The 18,920-nt window shown below is 41.3% G+C and overlaps 1 protein-coding gene across 4 annotated transcripts; it reads right to left on the reverse strand.

The window, feature by feature from the left end:
• Window positions 1-599: 599 nt before the first annotated feature.
• Window positions 600-18,819, reverse strand: xpo1a (exportin 1 a). Of its 4 annotated transcripts, XM_079617366.1 has the most exons (25): window positions 18,451-18,819; window positions 18,201-18,227; window positions 17,217-17,346; window positions 17,001-17,102; window positions 16,393-16,465; window positions 16,013-16,074; window positions 15,069-15,113; window positions 14,809-14,990; window positions 14,667-14,715; window positions 14,435-14,554; window positions 13,994-14,122; window positions 12,090-12,248; window positions 11,808-12,005; window positions 11,585-11,723; window positions 10,316-10,497; window positions 9,053-9,209; window positions 8,643-8,941; window positions 7,177-7,360; window positions 6,805-6,911; window positions 6,527-6,721; window positions 5,521-5,689; window positions 4,880-5,014; window positions 4,316-4,475; window positions 4,140-4,236; window positions 600-1,515 (listed from the first exon to the last, which is right to left on the reverse strand). In XM_079617366.1, exons 3-25 carry the CDS (start codon window positions 17,340-17,342, stop codon window positions 1,369-1,371), a joined length of 3,216 nt encoding a protein of 1,071 aa, XP_079473492.1. In that variant the 5' UTR covers window positions 17,343-17,346; window positions 18,201-18,227; window positions 18,451-18,819; the 3' UTR covers window positions 600-1,368. The 4 variants fall into 4 exon arrangements, with proteins under 4 accessions (XP_079473492.1, XP_079473491.1, XP_079473490.1 ...); XM_079617365.1 differs by having other exon boundaries at window positions 18,201-18,819; XM_079617364.1 differs by having other exon boundaries at window positions 11,585-12,005; window positions 18,451-18,560.
• Window positions 18,820-18,920: the final 101 nt, after the last annotated feature.

Genomic DNA, 18,920 nt, shown 5'->3' on the forward strand with positions numbered 1-18,920 from the left:
AGTAATTATCAGTCATAGTAGAGTAGACTGAATATATTCATCTTCATTCCCTTGCAATGCAAATTGGGTAGGCTAGTACCGTTCACTAGTCAGTAAAAAGAAAAAAGAAGTTGCACATTAAATTGATCAAAAGTGCGATTAAAAATATTCATAATGTAACAAAACATTTATGTTTTAAATAAACGCTGTTCTTTTTTAACTTTATGTTCATCAGAGAATTCTGTAAAAAGTATGAGTTTCTCCAAAAACATTGTTAATAAAAGTAAATGTTTCTTGAGCATCAAATCATAATATTAGTGATTTCTGAAGGATCATGTGACACTGAAGACTGGAGTAATGATGCTGAAGTGCCTTGGTGAGTGATCCGCTATTTAAAAACACTGTAAAAAGCTATTATAGGGACAAGCTCTTGCACAAATTTGTGAACAGTGGTGTACATTACACCAAACGCATATATTTTTGATAAATATTAAGCATTTTGTTTTCCACTGGCAGTTTCTTCACAAAACAGCTTGATCCTAATATCAGTATTGATGAGATACGCCAGTAAAGCAGTATTAAAGTCCTACGGGCAAAATGAAACACACGCACACACTATGCTTTGTAAAAATAACCAACTTTATGTTTCCATAATACTAATGCACAGCTTTACAAATAGGATGATATGAACAACCCCTTCCATTATGACATCCCTATGCAAAAAACAAAACAAAAAAAACACTCCTCAAGTCTGTAGCATGAAAAAGACTTCAGTCTTTCCCATACATCGCAATCAAATGGAAAATATATATATGTATATATAAACACACTCAACCCCCCAATAAAGAACGTAGAAACAGCATCAGTGCTGATCATAAACCGTCACATTCACTTGCTGTGGTACACAAGCCACAACGACACGTCCCTGTGAGCAAACCTCACTTCCTGCACAGTAACTGTCCGTCTTCATCGGCCTGTCATACTGTATATTACATATTCACAAATAGATGAGGCTGAGAAAACATTAAAATGATTAGTCATGTGCTTCGAAATAAGAAAGCAAACATGCCGAACAGAATAAATTGATGCATATACAGTGTATTGATACAGGAGATAGACAGCAACAGTTTCCTTTATATAAAATGTTCTGTTATGTAAAACCAAGGATTTTGGGAGAAGTGGGAGGAGCCAGAAAACTAATAACAAACATGTCTTTAATTTACATATTGGCATGGACTGGGATGACAAACGACCAACATCTGGATTAATTTTCCTATTTGTCCTCATTTGACTGCCACCTCTCTATACACACGCACACATTTGACAGAGGAGCTCGACGTGCCCCGGAACGAGTGTGAAATCTTCATGGGTGTGAAACTGCACAGGATCTCATTCACACATTTCCTCCGGGAGCTCGTGAGGATTGAGGATTCCTGGGACAGACATCTGGAGCTTGTGTTTCTCCTCCTGAGCCTGACGCAGAGCCGCTTCCCTCTCCTCCAGAAACAGATCTGTGGAGTCCTCGCCTGCAAACTCCTGCAAACACGAGAGAGAGAGAGAGAGACAGAGTGAGTGAGTGAGTGAGTGAGCGTGTGTGTGTGTGTGTGTGAGTGAATGAGTGAATGAGTGAATGAATGAGTGAGTGAGCGAGTGTGTGTGTGCATCTATATATGTGTGAGTGAGTGTGTGTATCTGTAGGAGTTAGTGTGTGTATCTGTGTGCGAGTGTGTGTGTGTGAATGAGTGAGTCTAATTGAGTAAGCGAGTGTGTGTGTGTATATGAGTGAGTCTAATTGAGTAAGCAAGTGAGCGTGTGCATCTATATATGTGTGTGTGAGTGAGTGAGTGAGTGAGTATGAGAGAGAGAGAGTGAGTGAGTGAGTGTGAAGGAGTTAGTGTATATCTGTGTTCGAGTGAGCGAGTGTGTGTGTGCGTATCTATGTATGTGTGAGTTAGAGCCAGTGTGTGTGAGGGAGTTAGTGCGTGTATCTGTGTGCGAGTGAGCGAGAGTGTGTATGTGCGTGTGAGTGAGTGAGTCAGAATGTTTGAGAGTGTTTGTGTGTGAGAGTGAGTGCGAGAATGTGTGTGAGAGAGTGAGTGAGTGTATCTATGTATGTGTGAGTGAGTGAGTTTATGTGTGAGTGATTGGGTGTGTGTGTGTGTGAGTATCTATGTATGTGTGAGTGAGTGAGTGAGTGTATGCGAGAGTGTGTATCTATGTATGTGTGAGTGAGTGAGTGAGTGTATGCGAGAGTGTGTATCTATGTATCTGTGTGCGAGTGAGCGAGAGTGTGTATGTGCGTGTGAGTGAGTGAGTCAGAATGTTTGAGAGTGTTTGTGTGTGAGAGTGAGTGCGAGAATGTGTGTGAGAGAGTGAGTGAGTGTATCTATGTATGTATGTGTGAGTGAGTGAGTTTATGTGTGAGTGATTGGGTGTGTGTGTGTGAGTATCTATGTATGTGTGAGTGAGTGAGTGTATGCGAGAGTGTGTATCTATGTATGTGTGAGTGAGTGAGTGAGTGTATGCGAGAGTGTGTATCTATGTATGTGTGAGTGAGTGAGTGAATGCGAGAGTGTGTATCTATGTATGTGTGAGTAAGTGAATGTGTGAGAGTGATTGTGTGTATGCGTGTGCGAGAGTGAGTGAGAGTGAGTGAGCGTGTGTGTGTGTGCGCGAGTGAGTGTGTGTGTGTGCGCGCGAGTGAGTGTGTGTGCGTGCGCGCGAGTGAGTGCGTGTGCGCGAGTGAGTGTGTGTGTGTGCGCGCGAGTGAGTGTGTGTGCGCGAGTGAGTGCGTGTGAACGAGTGAGTGCGTGTGAACGAACACCCCCACCAGAGACTCCAACGCTGTTGTCAAGTCAAGTAATGGCCGGTAAAAGTGGGTGTTCAACAAACACTGTAGCTGTTTATTCCCCACACTGCTCATGTGTGTATCCATTTCTATTGTGAACTTCTACTGTGGCTGCCTGTGTCGTGGGCTGCGTTCCCTAAGCACTTCCCCTTGGGGGAATCCCTGCCGCTACTTCGTGAAGTGGACAAGGGAAGTTTATATGGACAGACCCTCGACCCCCTCGATTTTGACAGAGGGAGTGAGTCTATTCCGATGTACACTTCAAGCAGATCTATATCCCACAATTCAACTTGAATGTGACGTCACAACAGATTGCGGTTAACTGAAGTGTATGTTATATTACTTGCATTGAGATTTTAATCGCATAATACTTGTAGCTACCGTATTTTCCGGACTATAAGTTTCCGGACACTTTTTTTTTCATACTTTTGCTGGTCCTGCAACTTATAGTCCGGTGCGACTTATATATCAAAATTAATTCATACTGACAGATGAACCAAGAGAAAACACTACCGTCTACAGCCGCGAGAGGGCGCTCTAGTTAGCGGAGTTGCTCAGAAGCGACACCGAGGAAGAATTCAATGGATTCAGTGTTGTGGAGTGAGATCGAGAGCTTGGTGAACTTGCTTACCGGTAACTTGTTAATTTAGTATATTCAGCCTCCCAGGTATATGTTCTTTATGCTATTATGTCGCTGAATAACTGTTAATGTGTTACGCTAACATACCGGACACCTATTCAGCCTGTTGTTCTGTGTGCTGTTGTGTAGCTGAATAACTTGCCTTTTCAGATTAAATGTCTGTTCTTGGTCTTGGATTTTGTGAAATACATTTCTAAATAAATGCGACTTATAGTCCAGTGCGACTTATATATGTTTTTTCCTCTTCGTGACGCATTTTTTGACTGATGCGACTTATACTCCGGAGCGACATATAGTCCGGAAAATACGGTAACTTATGTTCACAGTCAAAGTTTATACTATTGATATTTAATTTTTCTCCAACATCTCATAAACCAATAAGATGTAATGTGGACTTGTGCATTTTCTGTAAAGCTGCTTTGAAACGATGTGTATTGTGAAGCACTATACAAATAAATATGAATTGAATCAAGGGCTTTAGTGCGTCTCATTGAAACCTCATGCACTAGTTCTGCCAGTAGTGGCCACTCATGCAACGCAAGCAATAATGCACATCCGAGTGAACGAGGGAAGTTCGTGAGTGAAGGGCGTACAAATTGGGAGTGGAGCGCAGCCTTGGTTCACGACTAGAGAAATAGGAAGTAAAAACCTAGCAGGAAGGAAGTGACGTACCTTGATCTGGACCAGGAAGTCCCTGAGGTGCTCCTTAAAGGCAGGAATGTCCTGATTCAAGCTGAACAGACCCGTGACAAACACCTTCACCTGGGCGCTGAAAAACACCATGGAGATTAACACATGACACGAGCACATCCTGAAGACACAGACACCATGTTGTGGGCTCCTCTTACTCTTGCAGGTGTGGGAAGGCCGTCTTCAGCAGGTTGGCCACGTACTCCTGCACGTAGCCTTGATTGTTGCCCGCGTTGCCTGCGTTCAGAGCTACGCTGATTTTACCCTCTTCCACCAGGTTGAACATGTAGGCGAGGATGGAGGCGTGCATCGTCAGACCTGCCCGTCACAAACCACACAGATGAGTCATCAAATACACACACACTGAATCAATAATTAAGGTTACTGCAGTACAATGTTTTTAGGGTTTAATTTAAATTAGCATAAATAAAAGACAGTGAAACTTGCTTTAAATGTAATAAACTTTTCTCCTTTTTTGCATTACGGTAATGAGAATTTGGGTGCAAAATGTACAATTATAATTGTAAAAATTATTGATAAAATGAAAGAAAAAAACGTTTCCCTTTATATTTTTCTTATTTTCCCCCCCTTTTAATTTTCGGTGAAAAGGAGCTGATTGTGTTTTCGACAGTGTTTGCGAGATGTGAAGCCTTTTTGTGCAAAATAACAGTTCCATTAGTTACACTGTAAACATGTCACTATCTCTCTGCCTAGCAACTGACCAGCCGTATGAGAAGTGTCCGTGACAACGGAGAAAATGTGCTGCAGGATGTCACAGAAGTAGGTCTGATAGAAGCTTTGAGCTGCTCCCTCCTCCTGTGCGATGTTCTGCAGCATCGTGAACAGGACCTGAAGCCCTGGAGACACACAAACACACACGCCATTTTCATTTATGTTGCATGTGACACGAGTAAACCTAATGTCAGAAACATACCGAGCAACCACACAAATCCAGGGCACAAATCGCATTCAGAAACATTTATGAATACCACAATTTGTAAAATCAAGTGCAGCTAGAAGCCTTTTGCATTCACATAGAGTGTGTAGAGTTGGTATATTTGTTCAAGCACAAATATATATGAAGACTTCAGATGCAAAAGCCTCCAAGTGCCATCTGAAATTTTCCTCTAGATTAATGATTTAATGTTCATGTTCAGTTATTTCACTTTAATGGCAATGAAAATGACCTATTAATTGTCATTAAAGTGAAATTACTGAACTTAAATATACGAGCTTGATAAAAATGCTCATTTTAGAAGAAAATTTCAGATGGCACTACGAGGCTTTTGCATCTGAAGTCATATATACATGTATATGTGTGAGCTAAATTCAACTGTATCCCCATCTCTAGTCCTCCACCCACCTGTGTCGGCCACATTCCTCATGGTGTGTTTGAAGGCCCAGATGATGGAGTCCAGAACCAGTTTGAACTGTGCCGGAGGGATGGACAGGAATGCTGGGAAACACTGGGAGTTGACGGCTTGCAGCAGGTAGAAGAAATGCGTCCTGTGCTCGGGATACTCCTCAAAGTTCTGAGACGGGGAAATAACGATCATTAAAGCAGGGCTGCGTGATTTCGGGATTCTTTGGGCCCCATTGACTTCCATAGTATAGTTTTTCAGTCAAGGGGTCCATCAACTGTTTGGTTACCCATATTCTTCAAAAAATCTCGTGTGTTCAGCAGAAGAAACTCATACAGGTTTGGAACGACAATAAAGTCAGTAAATGGCTGGATTTAAAGTTTTTGTTGGAGAGTGCTTCATATGACAAGTTTGACAAGTGCACTGGGACACTAAATCGATGCATCATTCGTGGATCGATTCCAATATTTTCCGAATTCATCGCCATTCTCTCTCAAATAGATTCTGAGCTTAGTTTTTAACAGCATACGGCGTTCTAGGCTAGTTTTTAACAGCATACGGCGTTCTAGGCTAGTTTTTAACCACATGATCACGAAGAAAAGCAATCGTGCGTTCGGCTGAGTCTGAGAATGTACTTGCACCTCAGAATGCTTTCATGGCACGAGATTAATGTAAACACCCTTGTAATTCGCTTCAACCTTTTTGAACTTTATGAATGATTATTGTATAGAAGGTTCAAGTGGTGTGTGTGTGTGTGTGTGTAAGGCATTGGAAGCAAGCAGAGTACGGCTGTTCCTAGAGCACACAGTGCCAGCTGCTGAAACAACTAAGCTCAGAATCGATTTGAGAAAAAACAAAAATCGATGCATTCGGAAAACCTCAGAATCAATCCAGAATCATTTCTCGATGCATTGATTTTTTTTGTCCCAGCCCTAGTATTCACACTATCAGACTTGCATTGGTTTGATGCTGAAAATTCAAGATGTTAAACAAAAGACGTGGACTAACCTTGTTGATCATGTCAAGGGTGCACTCAAACACAGCATCGAATATCTTCGGGATCTCTCCTGTTATGTGAGCGCCAAGCTTGTTGACAATGGTTGCCATAGTGCTGAGCACCTCTGGTTCTCGAGCGGCCGGGACGTTCCTTTGGTAGTCGATGAGAACCGCCTCCAGCAAAGGTGGAACGAAGTTCTCTCCAACCTAAAGAGACAACAACAATGCTTTGAACTGCTGTCAAACCCAGCGTATTAGGAGCGGACTGATCCAGGATCAGCAGAACTGACCATCTGTGGGTCGTTGGAGCGGCTGACCCATCCTGAGATGAGCTTCAGAGTCTCTCTCTTCACTGTCCGCATGCTGCGTATCAGAGGCTGCTTCGTCACCATCTCACCTGCAGAGAAACAGCAAAGAGTTAAACGTGAGCTGTTATTACCGTTAACATGTTATTTCCCCTCAAGATATTTCTACACTATTCAATACGGCATGTTGGGCCGGAGGGTTAGCGGATGCGCAGGGCGCTGTTCTGTTGGTGTGTGTGTCGTAAAGGTGGTTATGCAAAGCTTGACTGTGCTCTAAATAAAGTGTGTCAACTATATAAACGTTGTTTATTTCGAGTAACAATTACGTGCTCCACATGCCAGGTGTGCTTGGCTCACCGTTGCTCTGGATGGCAGAAGAGATGTTCTCGCTCAGGCACTTGTAGACGTTGAGCATGTCCAGGTAAATGCGGCCCAGCTGCAAGACGAAGGGGTGACCCACGGCTTTACACGCCCTAACGTTGGTCTTCAAGATGCTGCCGAGCTGACGCACCGTCTCCGGGTCCTTCAGGATGTCCACGTTCTGATTGAAGAGAGACATCATGTGCTTTGAGTTTTGAGGTGCAGTTCTGTTTCAATCTTAACAATAAGGCATAAATTAAAGGCACAGTATGCAAGTTTCATTGTTAGAGGTCATTTTTTTCTCTCAAGACAATTAATGCGTAGCTTGATGACGCAGTGAATGAGTGTGGAATCATGGGAGTTGTCTTCACCTCCACAGTCAATGGAAAGCAATCCGACGGGGAAGTTTTCCTAACGTTATTGTGGAATGATCAGGGCGGGGTCGAGAGCCGGGGACATTTTACATTGCTCTTTTATTATCGCCTAAAAGCCCCAGTCGGCCGCTACTAGTGCCACTCCTTTAATTTGTATTGTTTATTTTGCGATGAAAGTTACGTTTAACGTCCAAGCTCCTCCTTCCATGAACTTAAACTTAGGTACAGTTACATTTGATCACTTAAATTCACATTTTATTTCATCCTAATGAAATAGCCACAAGTGCTGAATTAATACTCACACAGTCAGTTTATCTGACGAATTAAAAACTGTGGGGAACACAGCGCTGTTTTACTTGGTCACAACAACAATCATCCTAAAACAGATTTGAGTGTGTTGAAATATGTTATAATGTTACTCTGTGTGTTCGCTCGGTGGCTGATATGAGACTTGTTGCCAGTTATCATATTAATAAAAGCTGAATGACTTGTGCGGCTAAATGGCATGCAATTAATTTAAAAATATATAGTATGGTAGAGAAAATGCTGCATTACTGTTGCTACAAATAAAGGTCTTTCTGATTTTGCCATGTTAGCCACTTAACAAAATAGTGTTGTCTGAGGCATGGTCAATGCAGTAAAATCAAGGAAACAAGAGATTCAAACAATAAGACTAACTGTGTTGAGCTAAATAATTAATTTTCTGTCGATAAAAGTGTCCAAAGTGTTCAAATAACCAGTCTAATAAAACACATAATATATTAAAGCATGATTGGTGTTTCCATGGTTTCTACTGAAAAAACAGAAATCAAGGGTAGTGCGGATATAACATCATTGACAGGCGAGGGAATGACGCGGTCCGTTACACTGGTTAAAATAGCGGATTTCTCTGTATTTAAATATTGTTGGAAAATTTGGGATAATGCAAGTACACAAGTCAAAAAAACATAACATGGTTTTAGGATATTTGAATCCAAAAATCGTACATATTGTGCCTTTAAAATTGCACGAAAAATCTGTTCCCTTTTGGTTTGGAAAGATAAAAAACAATCTTCACTATAATAGTTTCTCCGTGAGGCTGCTTCTCACCTTGGTGGCCTGCTGGATGATGCTGTCCCACACCTGGTTGGGGAGGAGCATGTATTTCTCAATGAGACGCTCCTGGACGGTCTGGTCCGTCTGTGCTCCGATCATGTAGCCCACGGCCTCGTAGAACGTGTGCACCTGCTGCGGCTGCAGGTCACAGATGATGGTGTTGATGTTGTTGAGGATCTCGTCGATGAAGGGCATCACCTCGCCCACCTGCACCTGCACAAAATGCCTCCTGCACTTCTGAGCGATCTTGATAAATGTGTCACAGGCCATGTCCTGCACGCCATCATGGGTCTCTGAAAGACAGAGAGAGACTTTCCAATCAACATAAACCTTCAGATAAAAGTTGCACTTTAGCAAAAAACATGCATGACCAGACAAACGGTCAAACGCAATGCGTTCCTCACCATGCATGAACTCAAAGAGCTTGTTGACGACGGTCTTGAGGAACTTCCAGTGGGCCCTGAGGAACCGTGGGTATTGGCCGACGATGTACATGATGTTGGAGGCGATGATGGCCTTGTTGTCTTTCCCTCTTTTCTGTTCACACAGACCCAGCAGATCCTGAGACAGAAATATATGAAGTTTACTGACAAACATTTACATAGACAAACACTAGGCATCATACAATTGCTGGCTTTGTAAATGGTTAATAATAAATTGAGAAATCACACTTTTTTTGGTTTCAAATAGACCACATTTCTCCCACGATTCTGAACAGACAATTGCTGTTAATTGCAGTCTATTTAAAACGTTTAATTAATCTGAATGAATCATAAAACAAACAAAAAAACAGTTTGAATGAATGATTCAATGACTCATGACTCACTCATAAAGACTTGACTCGTTTCATTACTGAATGAATCAGCAGTTTTGAACAAATCTCTTGAATGAATGATTTAAATGACAAAACTTTTTACAGTCACTTGTCACCACCTGGTGGTGTAACAATGCTACTTTCAAAAGGTGATTTGTTCTTTTAATCGCTTCCATTGACAACAGTGCTTATATCTGAAATATAAACTTTTATCCAGTACTTCTGCGATAAGAAGAATATTTGTTACACAGAAATAATGATATTGTATGGTTGAAAAGGGTATAATCGACATATATAATCGAATAAGACCATGTGGGTGTTTGAATCAAGATTGAATCAAGATTTTTTTTACGGTTAATCATGCAGCTCTAATGGTTGCAGAGAAATATTGGGCATCATACACTACCAGACCTTCAAATCGTTCCGAACACAAACGCACACAGCCTCATTGCTAGGAGACACATCACAGATGTAGTTACAAACAAACGTAGAGATGAGCACAGAAGTTGTTGTTGCGAAAAAGAAAAAGGAGCCAAGTGCATTTTTTGGATGGGTCTTGGGTGGGTAGATGCGGTCAGTATGGAGTTAGAGGCGAGTGCCACAGTGAGTCAGATATTGAGGCTAATGTTCTGTTAATTTACTTTTGTATTGTTATTGTATTTCATTGCTAAACTGACAGATAGAGGACAGCTTTTTTAATCACACACTATCATGAGTTCTAAAATCGGCTCAAAATATCAAACACGTTTTGATATCCTCTGATTGGATGGAATCATAGTCTGACGCGATTTGCAATCTTTTTCCATGTAAACATTTCCTGATAAACTCAAACAAACACATGCTGAATAAACACCTTAATGACGGTGACGAGGAACCTCTTCTCGTCCTCCTCATGCATGGCCCCACTGATGGAGCCGATGGCCCAGCATAGCGTGTTCAGGTTCCTCCAGGACCACTCGGTACCGTTCACCTGATTATGAAGCTTCTCGGTCATGATCCGCTCCGTATCAGCATAGTCCAGATGAGTCAAGTAGACTGGACGAGAAAAAGAGATCATTATGATGAAGCTTTCTCCAGAAAGATAAGCCGCGTGCTGTTGACAGAAGCTGCATGTGGAATCGCATACTTCCCTACTAGGCGAAAAAAAGTATGACACCGTGTCCTAACCAGAAGCGATGCGATTAGCTTCCAGCGACAAATAATTTGTCTGTCCACACTAGACGCGACTGCGAGATGCATCAAAATCAATCACAACCCACAGCCAATCAGAACAGCGTGTGGGCGGAGTCTCGCGGCGCCAGAGAGTAATCTTGACGGCACTCGCAAGGAAATGGATAAGTAGCTACATAATCAAATTCACAAATTTTACACAATTTAAACAGTATTAAAAATACATAGGCTACCGAGTTACTAAAACAACCTTTGTCAAAAACACTTGTTTGTTCACAGTTTGAACGTTCTAGTTTTCATTGGTTTAATTTCTAGATCTGAGGTGAATTATCCATTGTTGCTTTTACAGCTACAACGCTGGAGCACTAAATGATATTCAAAGTCATAATACACGCTTTTAACATTAAATAAAGCATATAAACATGGCCTGAGATGATAATTGCCACACTTTGTGTTTGTTGTTCCAGCACGACGTCGCAGAAAAATAGAAACCGCTTCTAAAATAGTATCGTCGCCTATCGCGGCTGGTTAGGACAAAACTCTGATTAACATGGCGTGTCGCGCGTAGTTAGGACACGGTGTGAAACAAAACAAGTATGTCTGAATTCACAGCACTCATTAGACGAGAATAGACAAAAAGAACCCGGATGCCTCCTGGAGTGTGCATACGATGGACACTTTACTATCCCATGAGGCAACGGGAGAGGATTTGTGAATGGCAGTGAAGCGACACGACTGACGTTGGTAGGTCACATGATAATGACAACATGGGGAAAGAAGTGCGCCCGGATTGCTTTCATTCTACACACATTCATACTACATAGAACATACTTTTTTTAGCGCTCGCAAAGTAAGTACTTATTCGAAATAAGTACCTACTCGAGAGAGTATGTGATTTCATATGCAGCCCTAGACTATTTTTTTGAATGCATTATAAGCCCGTCGTGATTACCCAGAGTCTCTCTCATGTTTTTGTAGAGGTTAATGGAGTCTGTGTCCTTCATGAATTCTCTCACCACCTCGCCCTGATCGTTCTCCACCACCAGAACCTCCTCCGGTTTGGCCATGCGACTCACCATCAGCAGACGCACCTGAGACCGGTCAAGAACACAGACGGTTTTTCTCCCGCTACCAACATTTTGAGGTGGACTTGCTGTACACTGTGACTGACTGACCTTGGAGAGCACGGGCAGGTAAAGGTGTCGGCGGGGCGGCACGTCAAAGTGTTGGCTGGTTGAGAGCATTGGAGAGGTAGAGGTCGAGAAGGGACTCTCTCTGTAGAGCTCGGCGGCCAGATGGTTCCAGTACTCCAGGCAGATCTTAAAGATCTCCGTCTCCTCCACCTCAGACACCAGCAGCATGTAATGAAGAGCCTGAGCACATGAGAGTCAATGCATGAGTGTGTGTGTGTCACCATCACATCATCTCTATACCCTTCACTGTGTGCGTGTGTGTACCTCCATGAGAGTCTCTCTGAGGTTCAGTCTCTTCTCTATCAGTTGTCCGTGCTCTTTGAGGAAGGTGCAGAGGAACAGACTGAGGTTCTGGATGAAGTTCTGCTCATCGTCTTTGCCATTTGCATACGCCAGACGGATATTTGTGTTCAGTGGAAGCATCTGTCAAGCAGAATAATGAGGGTTTAGTTAAAAAACAACAACAACAACAACGAATAGTTGCAGGTTTGTTAGTTTTTGTTTTCATTCTTCGTAACACTCAAGCAGACACTGCACAGTTCACAAAATAATCATAAGTTTAATTAGTGAAATTCAAGGCACATATTACTGCACACTTTTGCATGGACCCCTTTGACATCATCAAGAGATCGTCCAACCAGGTCTAGTAACATGAGCCCCTTTCACACAGCGCTTTGATCCCAGGGAAATTGCCACGAAATTGCCAGAGTGCCTTCTGTGTGAACGCAAACACGTCCCGGGGTTGATGCCGGGATCCATCCCGGGTTGGGGACCCAGTAACATTGCCGGCCCGGGATCATTCCCGGAACGCGCCCCGTGTGAACAAAAGCCCGGATCAATGCCGTAAGGGGTGTGTCGTAGTGATGACGATCGCGCGACTCTTGCTCTTAGAAGAAAGTTTGTGTTCGTCATCAACAAAGAAAGAACGAAAAAATATCTGCAAATTGGAACGAAGCAGAGACCAGGGGCTCCTCACTATCCGCGCTGAAGCTGAGAGCGAGCACTCGCCAGTATGCGATGCGTTAGTGTACATGTTTACAATGCGTACGTTACACATCTCATCCTGACGTCACGTGTATTTACGGGATGTGTGTGAACGCACTCACAGATCCCAGAAAATCACTGGCAGTGTGACTGAACCAAAATCAAACGATCCCGGGACACATTATCCGTGTATTTTCTGGAATCTCTGTGTGAAAGGGGCTATGTTCATACACTACCATTCAAACATTTGGCTTTATTTATTTAACCAAAAATGCAGTAAAAACAGTAATAGTGGAATATTATTAAAATGTAAAAACTGTTTTGTAATGCAATTTATTCCTGTGTTGGCAAAGCATTATTACTCCAGTCTTCAGTGTCACATGATCCTTCAGAAATCACTCTAATATGATGATTTGATGCTCAAAAAACATTACTGATTATTATAAATTTTAAACAGCAACAGCATTTATTTGAAATAAAGAAATCCTTTGTAATAGTATAAATGTCTTAACCAAGCGTGCTGCACACGCCCCCGGGCAACTGGTCCTAGTATAGGTCATAAACCCCGCCTCCCCATGTTATTTAACTAAACAATTAAATTACACTTCAAATATCTTTTTTTCCCAAAGATGGCTTCTGTCATTTACTGTAGTTTTTATCACACTGATGCAAGTTCAAGTGTTTGTTTTTAAAATAAGTTTGTTTTTAGTTAGTTATTTGATGCAGTGGTGTGACGTCATGATTGACAGCTGTGATTGACAGGTTCTCTGAACGTAGTAGCACCAACATACTTTTTTTCGGGATCTTCGGAGGACTGAGGAGATCGGAGCTTTAAATTTAATATCTAAATGTCTATAATTAATTTTAAAAAGTGCAGGAGCGTGTGCTTGCAATTGATTCTGCGAGAGTGATGGCGCGGCCTCGATTTTGCGGCTTTACTTCCTGCTCACTACTGCGCAGACTCCGATCCCAAGATGTCAGCACCATTTTGGGACGCTGGCGGCTTCAGTTCTCACCAATGGAAGAGAGCGAAGGGGCGTCGCCCATCTTTTTTTACAGTCTATGGTCTTAACGGTCACTTTTAATCAATCCTTGCTGAATAAAAGTATTAATTTCTTTAAAAGAAATTACAAAAAATCTTCCTGACCCTGAACATTTGAACACTAATATATGCGTGCGAGTACCTGTTTGAGCTGCATCATGGTGAGAGTGAACAGGTTGACAAACTGCTCCTCGTACTGACTGACACTGACGCCCGCGATCTCCGTCAGACACTTCAGAGTGACGTTCCGGAACATCGGAACATTCAGAAACTGTGGAATAAGTCGGAACACAAATGATCAACTTTATGGAACACAAAAGATGTGAATAAGCATAAAATGTAGGAGCACCAGCTGGGACACAAAGCCTTAAGGCAGAGAGCCCATGAGAAAAGCCAGCGCTCCAATCAATGTTCCTCTATTTCTTACGCACTGCCAAGCTGAACCAATGTCAGTGCGCCTTTGTGAGAGGAGTGAGCGTTTCACACAATCAAATAATTACAATTTTAACAGCAAAATCTGGGATCTGACATTTATAGTTTATTTATTTAGCTGCTAGATAAGAAACCCCTCGTGTCTTGTTACCTTGTACACCAGTGTGCTGATGAGTTTGGTCTCAAATATGTAGCCCAGAGGAATCCAGTTCAGAAAACGAAGGAGTGTCTCTAATGTGGCGTGGACGAGAGGGGCATTCTGGGAATTTTCCTGAAAAAATAATAATAAGAAGAATGGCATTCAAGTTAAAAGTGACAGGCCGAAGAATACTGAACTGACCTTATCAAAATAATCACTTAATGATATTCTGCTTTGTACGTACCATGACAAACTGGCAGAGCTGGAATATTTGGGAAAATTCGTTGCACATACTGCAAAAGGTAAGAGAGAGAGGTTGAGTAAATATTACTGTATTTTCCCAACTACACCCACAGCTCTACTGACTGTAACGGTCACGTGTGTACCTGTCCTTCAGGTGTTTGGCTTTGACCTGAGTCATCTGTCCGCTGGAGAAGTCAAACACCTCCTCACTGAGGAGCTTCAGGATGATCATGTTGTTCTGACACAGGCTCTCACTGGTGCGACTCGCTCCCACGATGTCACTGATGAACGTGGGCCAGTGCTTCGGCCACTCCTGCTTCAGGATCTACACACAAACAGGAACACAGTGAGCCATACACCGTCACAAAATCATGACGACAACAATTCCTGGAATGATGCTCACCTGCACCAGGATCATGTTGAGCTTTGCTATGTAAACCCCCTCTTTCTGTAAGAGCAAAAACACGAGTCGGTACAGAGGCATTCAGTGAATTTTAAAGTGCTTTTATATTTCATCTGGTTTATGTAATTAAATTTGACTAATCGATTGAATTTGCCTAATTAATTGAAATGAATTTTTTTTTTTACCTATATTATACAGATATGCACAGTATATCGGCCACCATATCGGTATCAGCCGATATATGTTCATTTTAATGTTATCGGCCCGATATGAAAATTTGGCCAATATATTAAAGCCGATAACTAATGGATTATGTCCTTCAGCTGAGACACTTCAGATGCACTGTTCTCGCCAGGATGGTTTTGAATTGCTTGAGATATGATTCAAATAATTTAAAAAAGATAATACAGTTCAGTGCAACATGTGCAGTGCAAGTCTGTCATGTAGGCAACATAAAATTATAATGGGAACATTATAAAATGTGTGCTTGAGACATGGCTGTTAATGGTGAGACTTGTTTTTTTAATGAGGCTCTCAAGAATTATATAAAATTATGGATTTTAGATTTATCGGCCAATATATTATTATCGGTTATCGGCTTTCAAAAAAAAAAAAAAAAAAAAAAAAAAGGTATCGGCCAAAATTTTCATGTTATATATTTCATAATATATTCATATTTTCATCAGTGCATCCCTACAATTTTATTTCAGTTAGTTTGTCAGAGCAACATCTCTTTTTCATTTAGTTTAAGTTGAAGTACTGCTTCAATTGAAAAACTGAACTACTAAAATAAAAAGGATAAAAACACAAGACCTTTAGTAAGATGAAAATGGAAAATATATATATTTTTAAACTAATGTAAAATATTAATAAAACTATAATATTACATTATATTTAAATAACACTGGTGCAATTTGTAGAAACATCTGGAGGACTTTTATTACCTCTACGCTGTTGGCATCAGAGGAAGTCTTGATGATCAGCCCAACGACATACTTCTTAATTCCTGTGAACAGAATGAGCCGTCAGATTTTTTGTGCAGGTCTTGCGCAAGGAGTCATTTGGTTTTCATATGACAGTATAGTTATGTAATGTGGAGTAGATTCTCCATAGAGCGACTCAACTCTGACCCTCGAAATCTATTGTCCTGCAGAGTTTAGCCCCAACCTGGATCAAACACACCCGTCTATAACTTCCTGAAGGCCTTGATTAGCTTGTTCGATTCAGGTTGGGGTAAAACTCTGCAGGAAAGTGGATCTTGAGGGCCAGAGTTGGGATCCCCTGACATTGAGACAAAGATCAGTGTTGTCATACATTCCCTCACCTTCACATTGGTTTCGTGGAAGAATCTTCCAGCGTGTTTTGATCACTGTCTCCAGTATCTGAAGGGCGTAGTACTGCAATACAGACAACAAAAGGATTAAACATCAGTTTAATGTGGCAGAATTTTTTTTTGACCATTTTTGACACAGGAAAAAAAAAATTTGGGTTAAAAATGGTCTTTGGTGATGGCGGACAAACACGGTCACTCACACACACACACAAAATGTGAACTGCGAGCCCAGTATTGACAATAAATCCAAACATTTATATTTTAAAAATCTATATGTAAAAAGTTGCTGAGGGACGGACTTGAAAAGTTAGTAATATAATGACCAGAACATTATAGAAAAAGTGTCAGGTCTATTGTTTAGCATATGCACTCCAAGAACAGATTATTTGGCATACAGTATCAGAAAATCAGCAGCGAACAGTACTAGAGTTCACCATAATCAGACTTGGGTACGGTTCACAAATGCGCACCCGAGTTCAGAAAACAGCGTTCACAATATCCAAACAAACTGAACCAAAAGTGCCACCCACAGTAGCAGGACTCAATATAGAACAAACATTTGCCTGGCAAAATGTAGAAAGGCATTAACGTGGACATACTTTTGTCTTCATGTTCTGTGAGAACTCCAGGATGGTGTCCACTCTGGTCCAGGCATCTGGGTGGTCCTTCAGGTTGGTGAGGACTTCTTGTGCAAGCCTTTGCTAAAATAACGAAAACCACTTTTGATGCACTGTACGGTTCTGGCAAACACCAAAGTACGATCTGAAGTGTTCAAAACGTCAGAATAGTCTCGGATTTTGCAAATTAACTCGTACCTGAGATCCCACGTCATAGTACATGGAGTTGACGACATTGTCCAGCAGGTTGATGTCTAGCTTCTGACTGAAGTCCAGCAACTGTCGTGCTGTGTGATCCGCCAACATGGTCATGTCTGCCGGCATAGAGCTGCAGGAGACCAGGGAAGACGCGCCACATCTTTTAGACATCAAATGCCAAGTGACACTCCTTTGACTCCTCATCCCACCATTATCAAGTTGATCATTTCAATGAATTAATTTTTAGCTTCTGAATTGACTGAAATTGTTTAGATAATTGAAATATTTTTTTTTATTTCAGTTAGTTGTCAATGCCATGTTGCTCATTTTCGTTTGTTTAAATTGTAGTACTTGAACTTCCAAACTCGAAACACAGGTTTAATAAAATAACTAAGAAAAATGTAAAAAACACAAAATTACTACCATTTTAACTAAAACAAAAAATAAATTGAGAAATATTAACAAAAACTAAAATGATACTCTGGTACAACATGAGTACTAATATTACCTCTACACTACTAACGTTAGTTGTTTAACCAGAGTAATTTCTAATATTAAAAGTTAGAGTAAAAAAAGTGGCTCACACCACGTGGGTCCACAAAACACGCATTTACACTGAAATACAACCTATAATGACACCGAGTGCAGTTTTGCTGAGATCCCTGATTTTAGTTTTCCATGCTAAAGAAGCGCTAACATGACAGATCAACATTAACTGTGTGTACAGCTTTAAAAAAAAAAAAAAAAAGATTTTTACAATTTAAATTAAAATATCTTAATATAGACTCATTCAACTTTTTAGAAAGCAGCCCACATGAATTCAAGCTGAGCTTCTGCAGCTATGGGCGGCGAGAAGGAACAAAACGCGTTTTTGTTTCTGTTTCACATCAGCAATGTCAGCAAACCAGCACTTCATTCAACTCGCTTATCTTAGTTGTTAATATTTATCACACACAACCATCTCACCGAACACCTTTAACTTACCTGTTTTAAACAAAACTCCTCTTTTCGCTGAAAAAAAAAAAACCAAAACAATGCTAACGTGGTTTAGGAATCTGGAACTGGGTTTAGAGTCGTGGAAATATGCGTCGCGTCAAAACAAGATCAATACGTCAGGTAAAAAAAAAAAGGTATGTTTGATCTATCTCATTTTAAACGATAGCGTGTGTACAAATATTCAAAAAGCAATCTGAGTATAAAGCAAGTTCACTTTAAATGCTAACTAGCTGGTTACCTCAATGTATAGCCATACACACTACAGTGCAGAGAAAACGATACATGAAAACCCCCCGAAACACACAATTTCGGTGTTATTTTTAATTATTGTCTTCAGCAATTGAGTCCGGGTCCTCTTTCAGTCAGCAGCTCGTGTTAGTTAATCTGTCTCTCTGTATGACGGTTTACAGCTCGCTTTAACAACTCAGTCCGTTTTATAACAACAGCATCAAAGCAATCGTTAGTTTATTCTTTTGTCTATTGCATAAAAAACGTTGTTTTATATCAAATATCTGCGAGAGACTGTGACCCAGCTCCTCTCCAGTCTCATGCATCACACGCAAGACCGGTTGAAACCGGTTCAGACTGGCATATTCCATCTCGGTTTAGTTTTCAGCCCGTAGCGCCGCGTAAAATTCGGACTGTGGACACGCCCTCCGCTGCAGCTGATTGGCTGGAGAGAGAGCGGGGCGGGTACCTTGCTCGCAT

Source organism: Phoxinus phoxinus (assembly GCF_949152265.1).
Source record: "Phoxinus phoxinus genome assembly, chromosome: 6".
In the NCBI taxonomy this organism is placed as follows: domain Eukaryota; kingdom Metazoa; phylum Chordata; class Actinopteri; order Cypriniformes; family Leuciscidae; genus Phoxinus; species Phoxinus phoxinus.

Coding starts and splice junctions, on each gene's coding strand:
- xpo1a (XM_079617364.1), bottom strand. CDS start 17,342: ATGCCGGCAGACATGACCATGTTGGCGGATCACACAGCACGACAGTTG. Junction 14,716..14,808: donor GCCAAACACCTGAAGGACAG/GTACACACGTGA, acceptor TACCTTTTGCAG/TATGTGCAACGAATTTTCCC. Junction 5,690..6,526: donor CCCTTGACATGATCAACAAG/GTTAGTCCACGT, acceptor TCCCCGTCTCAG/AACTTTGAGGAGTATCCCGA.